A 14,806-nucleotide genomic window follows, 5' to 3' on the forward strand; every position below is an offset into this window, starting at 1 on the left:
ATGGACCCCAAAGATAGTTTCAGAGCCAGACATTGATGTAGTGGTTCTCAAACATGTTTAGGGACAACAGCGAAATTCATAATGCTCTTTTGGGTACATTAAAATGTTTACATATTGAATTCTATAATATGAACTAGGAACAGATTTACCATGAGAAAATATGGCTCTTAAGAAGTGTAAGAGCAAACTTTAGGCATATTTCCATAAATAGTGTAATATATTGAACTGATCAACAGTTTAAAATTTTCTAATATCATTTAGGCATAATATTTCACAGTTTACAAGCCTTCTTTCTCCTAGCATTCAGACAAGTAGGCAATAAAGGCTTAAGAAAAAATTATTGTGAAAAATCTTAAAATCGAGAGAATTCAATATATTAACTTTCTTTAAATTAGTTTTTTCTTAATTGGTTATATGTCATTATTTGATTTTAGCAGGGAACATTTGGATTTGACTTATGGAACACATGTTCTATGGGTACATGGCTTGAGGTCACTATATAATTTAATGTTTTTCCATTAAATATCTGAACATCAGCTTAACTACCAAGTGAAGTCAAGTGCCTGAAAAGTGCTGTATACATTTAATTAGCACGTTTTCCTTATGTGAAAGATGCGTCTTATAGCAATGCATATCAGACTTTTACCTGCTAGAAACATACTTGTTGCCAAGCTTTACTATCTACCACTATTCCTCTCTCCTTAGAACAGGTTGAAACCTATTTTACAATTGAAAGATAAGTTCTTTTATTTATATGAAATCCCTAAAACTATTTCTTGGTATTGCTAGACTTAAGTTTATCTTAGTTCAGGATTGTACTTTTTAAAAACTCTGGACACTAAACTATATTCAGTGATGACTGTACAGCTTGTCATAAGTGATAGTTGTGACCTTTCTTGAGAGGAATTCTTTACGGTGGTTAATATCTAATATAAATAAGCACGTGTGCTCGTTACAAAGTAATGCAAATTACTAGTTCTAAACTAGAATAATGAAAATGACAAGTTCTATACTTTTGTCCTCCTCTCCAAACAAGAAATAGTTGAAATAGCATTGTCTAATCCAATGGCAGTTTATTAGTAATACATTTTATTTGTCTTAGGTATAGAAGAACTCTTGCTTTTACCTGCAGAGACTTATATTTTAGCTAAAATGTTAAAATTGTAAGATATGTAGTATGGGTATTACAATTGTGCATTTTACATTTCAAAAATGGATAAAATCCAAATGTTAAGTCTTTGGCTATACTAAAGATATTGTTAACATCCTTTAAAATGTAATGATAAACTTACCAATTACAACTTTTTGTTATGTTAAAATATATTTGTTAACTTCATCAGTTATGTTAGATAAAAATAAAGTTAATTTAATAGCTTGCACTATTCTTGTATATATACATTTCTAGAAACATTTTCATACTAGAAAGTCGTATGAATTTATAAGTATATCACTGTTAAGAGAAAGTGTAACATTTGTTTTTATTGTGTTTTTATATTCTAGGTCCTTACTAGAGAGTTGACTTAGCTTTATGGTTGGGAATGCTAATTTCTAAGTTTTAGTTCCAGATTTAGGTCCAATGTTGGTTTTATTTTTAAATTTTAGTAGCTTTTCAAATATGTCAAATAGTCACATAATTTAATATTTTACAGGTACAAGAGTAAAAATACTTTATCTTCTTCATCCTCTTTCTGTGCATCCTTCCAGACATTAATGCAAGAGAACCCATTTTGGCTGTCTAAAGTGTGTGTTCCACTGGGAACTTAAAACATCTATTCCCATAATACATTAAGTGGTGTATCAGTTACAACCACCGAGTATGTATTGGTTCAAAAGGACCCACCTACAAGTTTATTATCAATCCATTGTCCAATTTGAGAGTTATCTCTGAATCTAGTCAAAATAATTTTTGGACACTTCCCAGCCTCATAATGGCTGTGTCCTAGTGTTTAGGAAGCCCAAAAATGCTTGGCAACTTTAGTTGCCATCAGATCCCCAACACAGATGCTAATTGGGAGAATGGAGGTTCTTCTACCTAACACTGATAGTTTGTCTGCACTTTTTGTTCACAATAAATGTGTGTGAGTTTCACTTAAATTGTTACTCTAGTTCATTTTAATTGCTGTACAATCAATGAGGTAAATCTTTTGGAGAATATATGTGTATCAATAGCATGCTGGTAGTAAAGAATATACCCAATATACCTTCCTTTCAAAGGAAAATGGGACTCTCAGAAAAAAGATATTTAGGGCACAAGGAAAACTAATTTCTATAAAGTAGAAATATTAAAAACACTAATACCAATCTCAAGTGAAATTGAAAACAAACTAAAAATAAAAAGCCTTCTACCTGGAAATTTTATAACCTATTACATAATTCCAGGATGAAAGGAGAACCACAATCAGAAATTAAAGAATTCCTGAAAGATAATGATAATGAAAACATTATGTATCACAGTTGCTGTAATGCAGCATAGAGGGAAAGTCATAGCCTTAACATCAATATCAATCAAAATGAAAGAATGAACATAAGAGAAATTCCTAAACCATACAACTAGAAAAATAACAGCAAAATAAACCAAAAGAGCACAAGGGAAGAAATGATTCAAAAGCAGAAAGTGAATAGAAAAATAGCAAATTAAAAAAAAATCTGGTTCTTTGAAAAATTAACAAAATAAACCACTAAGGCACATAAACAACACAAGTATAAAAAAATAAGAAAATGACAAGGAGGAAAGACTAATTAATAATGCAGAAGAAATAAAAACAACATTGTATGCAAATAAATTTGAAAACTTAGATGATTTAATTTCTTAGGAAAATGATTATCAGAATCAACCTCTGTAGAAATAGAAATATAAAGCTTCAATGGAACAATTTGAATAAAAGAAAGAGTTATCAAGAAGTTATTCAACAAAACCCAGGTCCAAATATTTTCACAGAAGAATTTAATCAAACCTTTAGAGACCAGATAATCCCCAAATTACATAGATTGTTTTAAAGCATAGAAAATGAGAACTACTAAATTCTTTTTATGACATAAGTATTAAATTTTTACCCTAAACTTGATAAAGATAACAAAAAATATATTCATGTAAACATTCTACTATACTATTAGTAATTAGACTTAAATACCACATGAAGAAAATAATACACATACATGGAGTTTGTATCACATGCAAGAATAGTTCGAAATTAGAAAATCTATTACTATAATTCCCTTCCATGGGAAATAGATTAATGTCTTAGGAAGGCTCTCTTAATAGTATTTACTGTATTAATAGATCTGAAGGAAAATATCATATTATTTTCTCCAGATACTGAAAAAAAAAATTTAGATCAAACAATATCCATATCCATCCTCAAAAAATCTCTTGAGAAAATAAAAGTGGATGGATACTTATTTAACTTAACTATATGTATGTTTATGTTAATAGTATACACATTATATATGTAAAGGTCATATTTACACATGCATGTGTGTACACATGCATATATATATATATATGTATATGTATATATATATATATATATATTTTTTTTTTTTTTTTTCCCACGTGTGTGTAGGTAAAATTCAAAAAGCTAGCCTTCATGGAAGAACACTAACGGCATTCTCACTAAGGTCAAGAACTAGGCAAGAATTCTTACTATCTTGACCACTTACACTATTCTGGAAGTAGCAGCCAATACTATTGGACAACAGAAAACAAACACATTAGAACTGTAAAAGTAAGAAAAAAATAAAACGTTTCTATTTTCAGGTGACCTGATAGTATACCTGGAAAATCCCAAATAATGATAAAGCTGACTCAATAAAATTATTCATCAAGGTAGCAGGATATAAGATTAACATGCAAAAATAAACAGCTTTTATATGCAAAAATAATAACCAATTGAAGACATGATGGAAGGAAAACCTCATTTACAGTAGCAACAAAAAGATAAAATATAATAAAGAAAATTACAAGGAAATATTCAAAATCTATAGGAAGAAAAGTATAAAACACTCCCGAAAGACAAAAAGTTGACTTAAACAAATGCATAGACATTCATTATATAATACTTGACTGATAGTTCAACATTATTAAGATGATAGCTCAACCTAATTTAATTTATAAATTTCAGATAGTCCCAATAAAAATACCAACAAACTTTTTTATGAAGTTAAACAAGTTGCTAAAAAGATTATATGGAAATAAAAACATGCAAGAATAGCTAGGAAAACACTGAAAAGAAAGAGCTATGAGTGGGGCCTAGAATTAGGAATTAATACATACCACAAAGCCTCTATTCTCAAAAGAGTGAGGTACAGGCAAATGAATAGAAGGACCAATGGAATGGAACCGAAAGTCCAGAAACAGGCCCAAATACATACATAAATTTAGTATACGATAAAAATATTGCAAATAACTGGGCAAAGATTAATTAAATTGGTCTGGGACAATTGGAAAAATCTGGAAAAAATAAAGGAAGATGAATTACGTAAAACACACAAGAATAAACTCCGAATGAAGCAGAGGTCAAAATAAAAACAATAAACTAAGTCTTATGAGAAAACTTAAGTAATTTGTCCGTAACTTGTTTTCAACTATAACTGAAAATCAGACAAAATAAAAAGTTTTATAGAATTAGATAAATACAGAGAGAAAGAACAAACGATAAAGGAGCAAAATGTTAATAGGTGAAAATCTGGATCAAGGATTGACATACAAATATATGTGTGATACATATTTTTATGTATTCATATGTATGTATGTATTCTTTAAACTATTTTTATAATTCTCATAAGTTCGAAATAATTTCTAAATAAAGTTTCTTTAAATTCAAAGACGTACGTATAGTACCATTCAATTTTATAAATGTATGTAATTACTTGTGTAATCTAAGGGATATACATGCCTACACACATACATTCAGAGACATCCATGCCCCCAAAGCATTAAAGAACAACTTCTAAGCAAGGGGGATTTTAGGTATTTTAATGCAATTGCTTTTTTGCTTCTTTATATTTCCTTTCACGAGCAATTTTTTTTTTGGGGGGGAAGGGAAACAGGACTTTTATTGGGGAACAGTGTGTACTTCCAGGACTCTTTTCCAAGTCAAGTTGTCCTTTCAATCTTAGTTGTGGAGGGTGCCATTCAGCTTCAAGTTGTTGTCCTTTCAGTCTTAGTTGTGGAGGGCGCAGCTCAGCTCCAGGTCCAGTTGCCATTGCTAGTTGCAGGGGGTGCAGCCCACCATCCCTTGTGGGAGTCGAAACCGGCAACCTTGTGGTTGATAGGATGAGCTCCAACCAACTGAGCCATTCGGGAGCTCAGCGGCAGCTCAGCTCAAGGTGCTGTGTTCAATTTTAGTTCCAGGGGGCGGAGCCCACCATCCCTTGCGGGACTCGAGGAGTTGAACTGGCAACCTTGTGGTTGAGAACCCACTGGCCCATGTGGAAATCGAACCGGCAGCCTTCAGAGTTAGGAGCATGGAGCTCTAACTACCTGAGCCACCGGGCCGGCCCCACGAGCATTTCTTTTGACATAAGAAGATAATCATTTTGTTAACTTAAAACGTTCCTCAAAGCATTGCTTATAGTAGTGAAAAAAATGGAAGTAATCTAAATGCCCACCAAAAAGTAAATGACTAAGCTAAAAATGACAAGTAATAAAATTAAGCAATGAAAAAAGATGCTTTTTCTCATTTTAAAGGTTGATCAATTATTCAGCACTCCTGTGGCATTGTATACCAAGAAAATCTTACCCTGAAACTGCATTTGTTAAAAAAATAATAAAAACAAATAAGTTAGGTTTTCCTACACACTGAGAGAAAAAGTGCATTGAAGCAAGCATGCATTTTTTAACCATAGTTTTTAATGCTCTCTAATCAAATTAGTAAAGAAAGAGCAAGCAGAGGTGACTTCAGTTCCTATTTCTCCTGCCTGGTGCCCTTGACTTTCATTTATAAGTATCTAACAAGGAACATTCCTGTGTTAGAGGAGTTAAAAGCAGTATTCTTCAGTAGTAGTAACTTTCCTCACTGCCTCAATGTTGTTGGCACAGAAGGCTGTGGCACATCTTTTGTCAAAGCTGTGGATTGCTTTCATGGGACTGTTTGTGCTGCAACAGCATTCAAGTATATTTTTCTGGAGATGGGTAGTGCGAAGCTTCATGATGCTCTCCACATGCTCCCCTTTGTAGTACATGGCACAGAAAGAAAGAAAGAAAGACCATAAAAAATACCAACGGTATGTTTACTACATGTACACAATCTTTGGTTGGTTGGTTGGTTGGTTTTACAATGCTTGAATGGTAGTAACACTGATGACTGGAAAGTTTGTTGGGTAAAGGGAAATTTACAGATTCCTGTTTTATAAATCAGCTTCTAACAAATAAGATGGGTTTTCATAGTTAATAAGGAAATATCAGAGATGCAGATGTTGTCTACTTTCTATGGTACAGTGTGATCATTTGTGATGTTAATAGAGCTGAGATCTTCCAAAAGAGAACACTGAAAGAATAAGGTACACCATCTGATCCTGTAAGAAACTATGTGTGATGCACACACCCAAGACAGATACAGAGCTGTAGGAGGAGCAGATGCATGAAATACAAATGGAACATGACAAAGAACTCTGTTCAGAGCCTTGTTTGACTAAATGTCATAGCATCTTTTCAAGGTTCAAAATACACATTGGTACTTACATGGATAAATGTTTATTAGAATATTACATTCATTAAAATACTTGTAGTCTTTCTAGTACAAAACACTGGTGTGGATTTTAAAGTTTTATGTGGACCACAGGGTTTATGTTTCTGCAGGTGTACGATGATTTGCATATTTTCAATTAAAAAAAATAATGAAGGTTTTGAGAACTGTTTTTTCTCCACTGTTCTGAAGTGCAATTTTGCCATAAATGGCAAAAAGCACATCTGTGTGAGTCTGTTTCTGGGCTCTCTCGTCTATTCTATTGGCTTATATGTCTAACCTGAAACAATATCCAACTGTCTTAATTATGGTATCATTAAAATAAATCTCAATCTATAGAACAAGTCCTGCCACTTTATTTTTCCTCCTTCAAGTATATTCTGGCTATTCTGCTATCTGTGTTTTCATACAAATTTTCCAATTGGTTTGAAAAAAGGAAGGAAGGAAGGAAGGAAGGAAGGAAGGAAGGAAGGAAGGAAGGAAGGAAGGAAGGAAGGAAGGAAGGAAAGAAGGAAAGAAGGACGAGAGGGAGGAAGGGAGGTTGTTATTAAGCTGTTGTTTGTGATCACATTGAATCTATAATTCAGTCTGGGGAGAATTGGCATCCTTATTATATGGGGTCTTTCAATCCATGGACATTGAATGTGTTTCTATCTATTCTTAAATTTCTCTCAATTATATTTGATAGTTCTGCATAAAGGTCTTATACATCTTTTGTTATTTTTTTCCTTAGATATTTGACATATTTACGTCATTAAAAATGACATCTGTAACTTTTATCTTTAATTTATTGCTAGTTTATAAATATGCATTTGATTTTTGTATATGAACTTTGTATCCAGTAATATTGAAAAACTTACATATTCTGATAATTTATCTGTAGATTCTTTTAAATTTTGTACATATACAATTACATATCAATTACAAATAATGACATTATCACCCAACTTGCTGCATGGCATATTGTTGGATATGGTTTGCTAAGAATATATATGTGAACATAAAATATATATATATATGATATATATGATATATATATTATTGATGATTATATATATAAAAAGTATACCATACATATATGTATATGTTTTTTCATAAATGACATTGAACTATTAGGTTGATGCAAAAGAAATTGCGGTTTTTGCAATTATTTTTGACCTTTTAAACCGCTATCACTTTTGCACCAACCTAATATAATTTTTCTTTCTTAAAATGTCCTTTTCCAGTTTTACTATCAAAGGTATGCTGGCCTCATAAAATAAGGTGATGATTGAAAGCATTTGTGTAAAATTGGTGTCTTAGCCTATTGGTTGCATGCGTTGGTTTATTTTGGGAAATGATCCCAGGTAACAGAAGTAAAGAATAGGGAAGTATGAAACTGGGAGGAACAAAAGCAAAAAGAAATGTGCTGGAGACAAATGAGGCTTAATTTTACTGGGAACTTCCATGTAGTGATGTAGAATGTACTTCTGAACTGTCCGCTCAAGAGAAAAAAGGCAACAGCAACTGGTATTATTTAGTGATTTAAAAAAAATTGTCAGCTCCATTTCTGCAAGCTTCTCTCAAGGAATCCTTTGTGCTTGGATGTAAAGTGCATTTCTCCAGAGAGCATTTGCATTTGCTTCTGCCTGGCACTACCAATCCACGCACACTTTAAACTACATTTTTAGGTTGCAGCTTTTTCATGCTATTTGAGCAGCTATTTCTAGCCCTAAACTCCTATGAGCATGGTGGCTTGTCAATTCTGCCTCCCAAAAAAATTCTTTTACTTTTTCACCAGCTTAACCATACATTAGTAATTATTTATAAAACCATATTTTAGCGAGTTTCTTATAGTGGTTACATATGGAGGGGATTCTCTGTGAATTTAATCTGCCATATTGTCCTTCTGTATTTTATTTTACTGACCAGTTCAAGCTCCAGTATCATGTAGATCCAATGACTGAAGTTTATAATGTATTGGAAATATATCTATCATATATTACAGTATGTTATGTTTTTGAATAGCTGGAAAGACAACTTCCCCTCTTTGTTCTGAACTGCCTGGGCTCTTTTTGGACATTTATTATTTCGTATGTTTTAGAATTCCTTGTCAAAATGAGTATCTGTGGGGCACTGACAGGCATTGTGTTAATATATACTGTCTCTGAGTGTAAGATTTGGGAAGAATTGAGTTATTTCAAACATTTAATCTTACCGCCTGCACATTTCTTAATATTTTTGTTTTTCTTCCTAAGAAAAAAATTTTTTCCATTGTAATTTCTAAGTAGTTATTTTGAGATTACTAGTTATTTTGAAACACATGTTATTTTTAATATTCCCACTGTACAAATGGCTTAACAGTTCTTAAGGTGCTTTTTTTTTTTTTTTGGTCGTAACGTGGAAGGCTGCCAAAAACAAGCAAAATAAACAACAAATGCCTCAATTTGTGGCTTATTTTCAAAATATCCAATAATATAAGGATTATTTTTGCTCTGCAGCCTGGGGCAACCCTTGAGGAGGAAATGCTAACTGCGCCTTTTTACCCCTTAACGTTTGGAAAAGAAATTACTATGGTTCTCTATTGAGGCAAAGAACCAAAAAATCTTGATATGGATTTCTAGGAATTCGATACCTCTATTCAGACCTTACACGTTGAATGCTTCATTAAAGCATAGTTCCCACTATTACTAATCTCTGTCTTAAAGGACATACACAGTTGTCAAACTTTCTAGGGTTACACTAAAGTAAAAACAAAAGTCTACCCCATCCCCTACCCCTGCCCCTAGGTATGATAGTTTCACTTCCACAAAAAATAGTGCAAAGCTCTGAGAGGCAGGCCACTTTCATAATCCGACGTCGATTTACAATCCTTCAAAGTTCAAAAGCTAATTTTTTTCCTTTTGTTGTTCACCATCGACCCTCGTGCATTACACGTTTTAGTAGTTAGGTCTCAGAAAACATTCGTTGAATTTTAACTGGCAGGTATTTTGGATGGAAGTGAGTCCTTGGGTTAACTCTAAAATCCATGATAAAAATAGAATAAATTACGCCCAACGTGTGAACAAGTGAGCACTCCATGGTTTTCTCTTAAAGGTTCCCCTCCCCCCTCAGAACCTCCTTTATTTTGACTCCCCGAAATACTGATTTCCCTCTACAGTCTTTTAGAAAACAAGATTCATGGACAAAACATAGATAATCGAAATAACTTTTTCGCTAAAGGATTATAATTGCAGTATAAGACAGGAGAGCTCAAAGCAACCTGAGACAATGCCTTGCCCTGATTGGAAAGAAGACCGAGGCGATTAATGAAAGATGTGTCTGGTGTATTTGGTGTATCTGGGTGCGGGTAATTGCAGAGCCACTAAGGTCAACGCGCGTCATCACCAGCGGAAAACCGCGAGTCGTTTCAATCACTGCCGCTGGAGGGCGCTCCTAGGAAACCTAATTGCCTACTGATCCTGTGCTCCCCGGGCCACGCCCCCGGTTTCCTGGGTTACTGGCCCCCGCGCTGTTCTGCAAGTTCTTTTCCGGCAGGCGAGCATCTTACGTTCTCGGCGCGTGACGCAACACGCATAGATAAAAATACGTGCAGACGGCCGCCTCTTCCTTTCTGAGAGCTCAGCCTGCTTTCAAGATGGCGCCGGTGAGTGATCGTGGTGTCGCTGGGCATGTCTTTCTTGTGTGTAGATGATTTTTGCGTCTGGCGAGTTGGAGGTGTCTCATTAGAGATAAGAGGAGAGTCGAAATGGAGACTGGGTTAGGGATGTAAACCACGATGTTACAGCTCTAAGTTGTTCCAAGACTTCTGGCAACTGCCGTGCGGTCTGGTGGAGTAAGAGCTGGGCCCGGCCTTGGCTTAGGATGGGTGGTCGTGCGAGCGCGGGGAAGGAGGCCCGCGGCGCGCGGGGCTAATGAGACAGACAGCATTTGGACCATTTCTTTCATCCCTCGCGCTTAGTAATGCCGGTGTTACCCACTTATTTGCACCAGCAAAGGAAATGTGGGTAATCGGACAGGTCTGACGGCTTTGTCGAGGCCAGGGGTGTCCAAACTGCGGCGCGCGATCCATTGTTAATTGGCCCGCAGCAAATTCCAAAAATATATTCAGTTTACTTAAATAAACCAGGTGAGGCAATGCGTACTTCACCTCGAGTGAGTGGCCCGGCTGTTTGCGTATTTTACCGCATATGGCCGTTGGTGAAAAACGTTGAAAAAAGTTTGGACACCCCTGGTCTAGGCGGAGGGATCTCTGAGGCGCATGGCTGCCGAGACAGCCCTGTCCTGAAAGTTCCAGAGAACGTTACAACTGAGTTGGGGAAGAAGTTTCTTCATTACCTCATGAAGGAATTATTTTGAAGGTACAAGTCGTATAAAAGGAATGTGCTTCAAAGATTCTGTTTACATTATTAATAATTACCAGAAAGAAGCTATAACCGCTCCAAAAGAGCATTTGAAAAATTACCAAAAAGAAAAAAGCGTTTGGGAGAGGAAGAATGACACAGATTCCTCGAATACCTAGGAAAGCAAATTGGTATTAGTACCTGCTATCCATTTGGGTGGATCTAATTTAGAGATGACAGTCTCTGATCAGTACTGATTTGTCTGTTTTTCCCTACATTGTCTGAGTATATATTGTTAGTAGCTACAGCACCATTTTACTTGTGTAGCCTTATTACGTGCTATTGGTCTGAAAGTTTTGGGTATGGAAAGTTATATGTATATTTAAAAGAAAAATCTTTACCAGAAAACAGCATAAGGATTGAATTCTCTGAACGTAAGTGGGTAATACTGTGGTCTGGCTTGTAATTGAGCTTGGACCAAGTGTACTAATCTGTTCCCCATCTGCAGTGGGAGTGGCAGTGGTAAAGCCGTGCCTGGCCTATAATAGGAAAAAAGTACTTGGTAATTTAAAATTGGACATCAGTGATCTGGCAAATAATAAAAGTTCATTAAAACTTTCCTTGGTAACTTGAGCAAAGTGGGCTTGGTTAGAGGTTCAAACCAACCTTCGTGCATGTTTATACTTTTACCTTGCAGCAGAAAGTAGATTGATCTTCTTAATCTTTTCCAGGGTAAAAATAGGATTATTTGTAATCTTCTGGGGAAGGAAACCATATACTTCGAGCTTTCTTGAGTGTTGCATTTGTGGGTCACTTGTATGACCAACGGGAATTTTCCATCAGACTTCACAGAAACTTGGTTTAAACCAAGCCTGCCCTTTGGATAGTCTAATTTCAAAAAAGTTAAGGAGTACCCGATAGATGTTAAGGAATTCTTTTAAAATTTTGCACAATTTCATGTATATAATCTTATACTAGTACATTGTACATCATTGCTCTGATAAAGATTTTTAAAGTTTGTGTATCAAGTGAATAAATTGTTTTAAAGAATCATAATTATGTTAATGTTCTGTAGCAGAAAGTCAAGAAGCCTAAGAGGTCAGTCTGGAAGTTTGGTTTGGACCTTACTCATCCAGTGGAAGATGGTATTTTTGATTCCGGAAATTTTGTAAGTATCATTCTACTCTTTATCATTCTACATTTTATCGTTATTCTTGAGATCTGTAAGTATGTGATATTTGATTTTAATCTAAGTTCTATTCCTAGGGTACCTTCCCTAGTGAGTATCTAGGGTTTTCTTCCCTAGTTTTGCATTTTTTCTTTTTTTAAAATAGGAACAGTTTCTACGGGAGAAGGTTAAAGTCAATGGAAAAACTGGAAATCTTGGGAATGTTGTTCACATTGAACGCTGCAAGAATAAAATCACAGTTGTTTCCGAGAAACAGTTCTCAAAAAGGTTCGTATTTTCCATGATGTTTTAGCGAAATTGTGGAATAGATAACGATGATGAAGTCAGTAAGATATATCAAAAGAACTTTAATAAGGCCTATATAAATGGAAAATATATTTAGTAACAGTAGTTACTTCGGCTGGTTGTCGGTAAGTGTAATTTATTGCGAGAATACAGGCAAGTTATATCCAGGCCTCTTGTCCAGTCAGCCCCTGTAATCCAAATTTTATATAAACTAATCACTAGGGATTCGGACATGAAAGGTACTATTTGTCCTCAATGGACATACAGATAAATATTACAAAATGCAATACTCTTAATTGCTATACTGAAAGTAGAGATAGAGATGGCACAAGAATTTACAGAGAACCTGAGAGTGAACAGTTGCCAGTGGGATGAGGTGATCCTAGCATAGGGAGCAGCATTAACAGGACAAGGGGGCTTGAGAGGAATGCTTGGTCGTTCAGAATTGCTGTAAAGTATAAATGGAAGAGAGAATGGCTGGAGTGATGAAGTTATGAGGACTGAGCCCCATGCTAGTTACACAGCTCTCCATACTCTTGAACTTGTAAATGGAGTTAGCCCTGTAGACAGGTTGCCTACTTTTGATCCAGCATGGGATTGAGGTTAAGGAGGTTGATAGTGGTGAAGAGAATGTTGACATTTTAGTACATATTTGAAGAATGAAATTGCATATTGTTTAATTAAAAATCTGATGGTGGCGGTAAGACTGATGAGGAGACCACTATATTACTCTCCTACATAACTGGCTTCCAACGTAAGAATATTAGTTTATTTTAAGGAGATGGGAGAAGAAGGGTTTTATAGTTATAGATGATTCTAATTGGGGTTGAGAGGCTGCCTTATTTGTATCCCTAGCAATCTTGCACAGTGCTTAATACAAATAAAGTATTTTGGAGGGAACTGGGAACACAAAAGATGAGTATAATGGTGCACATCTATATAATAAGGTTTTGCAAAATAGGTATTCATGAACTTCATGATTTTATTTTAAAGATATTTGAAGTATCTTACCAAGAAATACCTTAAGAAGAACAGTCTTCGTGATTGGCTTCGTGTGGTTGCATCTGACAAGGAGACTTACGAACTTCGTTACTTCCAGATTAGTCAAGATGAAGATGGATCCGAGTCTGAGGACTAGGTGAAGCCACCCATCGTAGGGCTTTGCTTACTACTCAAACAAATGAAAAGAAACATCCAGAAGTGGACTTTTAGTTTATCAGTGAATAAAAAAAACATACTCTGTGTGTAAGCTTTCGTCTCTTTTATTTAAGTATATGCTGTTTACATGATGCTGGCTATTCTTTGATAGTTTCTGTAAGCAATATTTAAATAGCTTATAGCTAGAATTTTTTTCCAGGATTTCTTTTTTTTTTTTCCAGGATTTCTGAAATGTATTGTTTTCACAAATTTCCTCAGTGTTGTGTAAGAAATTATGAAGCACAGTTTGGGGTATAACTACATAGTAAGACATTCAAAATTGTCTTGAAAGTCCCAAGTGTTTTTGTACAGTTTGTAAGTGCAAGCCTTAGTGCCTAGAACAGTTCTTACACACAGTTGCTGAGTATCGAATCTCTTCCTGTACTCTGCTTCAGAGGATGCTGACTTTCTAATTAGCGTAAAGGCTAATTAGCGTGAAGGATGTACGCTGTGCTGCTCTAAACCAGTGTTGAATCACCTGTCAGAGATCTCCAACCAGATGCTTTGTAGGCACTAGAAACTGCAAGCCTTCAAAGCTGAACTTTTATCATACCCACTAATCTGCTTCTGTGTTCCTTGTTTGAAAAATTATAATAATTTACTGAGCCAGTTGGAATCTTGTTCACTTAAAAACCATCCCCCTCACTGATCATTCTAAAAATGTAAATCTTCTATACTTAAAGCTTCTCAGTTGATGAGCCCTTTCCACCAAATAAAGCGGCCTTAGAGTTAGTAAAGCAGAATGGTTTGGCAAAATCCAGATTGCAAGAGATTAGAGGATAATGGGAGGGAGGTGCTAGCGCTATTATTTCCTGGTTTTCCTGTGGTCCCAAATGTGGCACCTTTTCTACACTCACCTGAAAGTGGTGGTTTCAATAACTCGGGTACTTAGATCATGGGCCTTCATACAGTAGAATTATGTTGCCAAATCTTGATTATTCTAATACACAGATTTACATAATTGGTTTTGGGAGTGTTTGAAATGAGTTAATTCTGAAGAGCTCCACAACTTGAATGCACTGCCATAGTGCAGCAACTCCGTGGTTCTTTCCCAAATGATTGTAATAATTTCCTAACTCAGCTGTCTCATTCTTCGAGTTGTTCGTTTTCCACCAATAGTTAAGATC

At 35.2% G+C, this 14,806-nt stretch overlaps 1 protein-coding gene across 2 annotated transcripts; it reads left to right on the forward strand.

Annotated features, from left to right (window-relative positions):
* Positions 1-10,173: 10,173 nt before the first annotated feature.
* Positions 10,174-13,726, forward strand: RPL22L1 (ribosomal protein L22 like 1). Of its 2 annotated transcripts, none has more exons than XM_033123109.1 (4): positions 10,174-10,311; positions 12,087-12,176; positions 12,343-12,464; positions 13,476-13,726. In XM_033123109.1, exons 1-4 carry the CDS (start codon positions 10,303-10,305, stop codon positions 13,618-13,620), a joined length of 366 nt encoding a protein of 121 aa, XP_032979000.1. In that variant the 5' UTR covers positions 10,174-10,302; the 3' UTR covers positions 13,621-13,726. The 2 variants fall into 2 exon arrangements, with proteins under 2 accessions (XP_032979000.1, XP_032978991.1); XM_033123100.1 differs by having other exon boundaries at positions 10,188-10,311; positions 12,084-12,176.
* The last annotated feature ends 1,080 nt before the right edge of the window (positions 13,727-14,806 follow it).

This window comes from Rhinolophus ferrumequinum, chromosome 2 (genome assembly GCF_004115265.2).
Source record: "Rhinolophus ferrumequinum isolate MPI-CBG mRhiFer1 chromosome 2, mRhiFer1_v1.p, whole genome shotgun sequence".
Lineage (NCBI taxonomy): Eukaryota > Metazoa > Chordata > Mammalia > Chiroptera > Rhinolophidae > Rhinolophus > Rhinolophus ferrumequinum.

Excerpts from the sequence above, each read along its gene's own strand:
- RPL22L1 (XM_033123100.1), top strand. Across the intron at positions 12,177-12,342 it reads TTTTTGATTCCGGAAATTTT|GAACAGTTTCTACGGGAGAA; the intron begins GTAAGTATCATT and ends TTTTTAAAATAG. Across the intron at positions 12,465-13,475 it reads GAGAAACAGTTCTCAAAAAG|ATATTTGAAGTATCTTACCA; the intron begins GTTCGTATTTTC and ends TTTATTTTAAAG.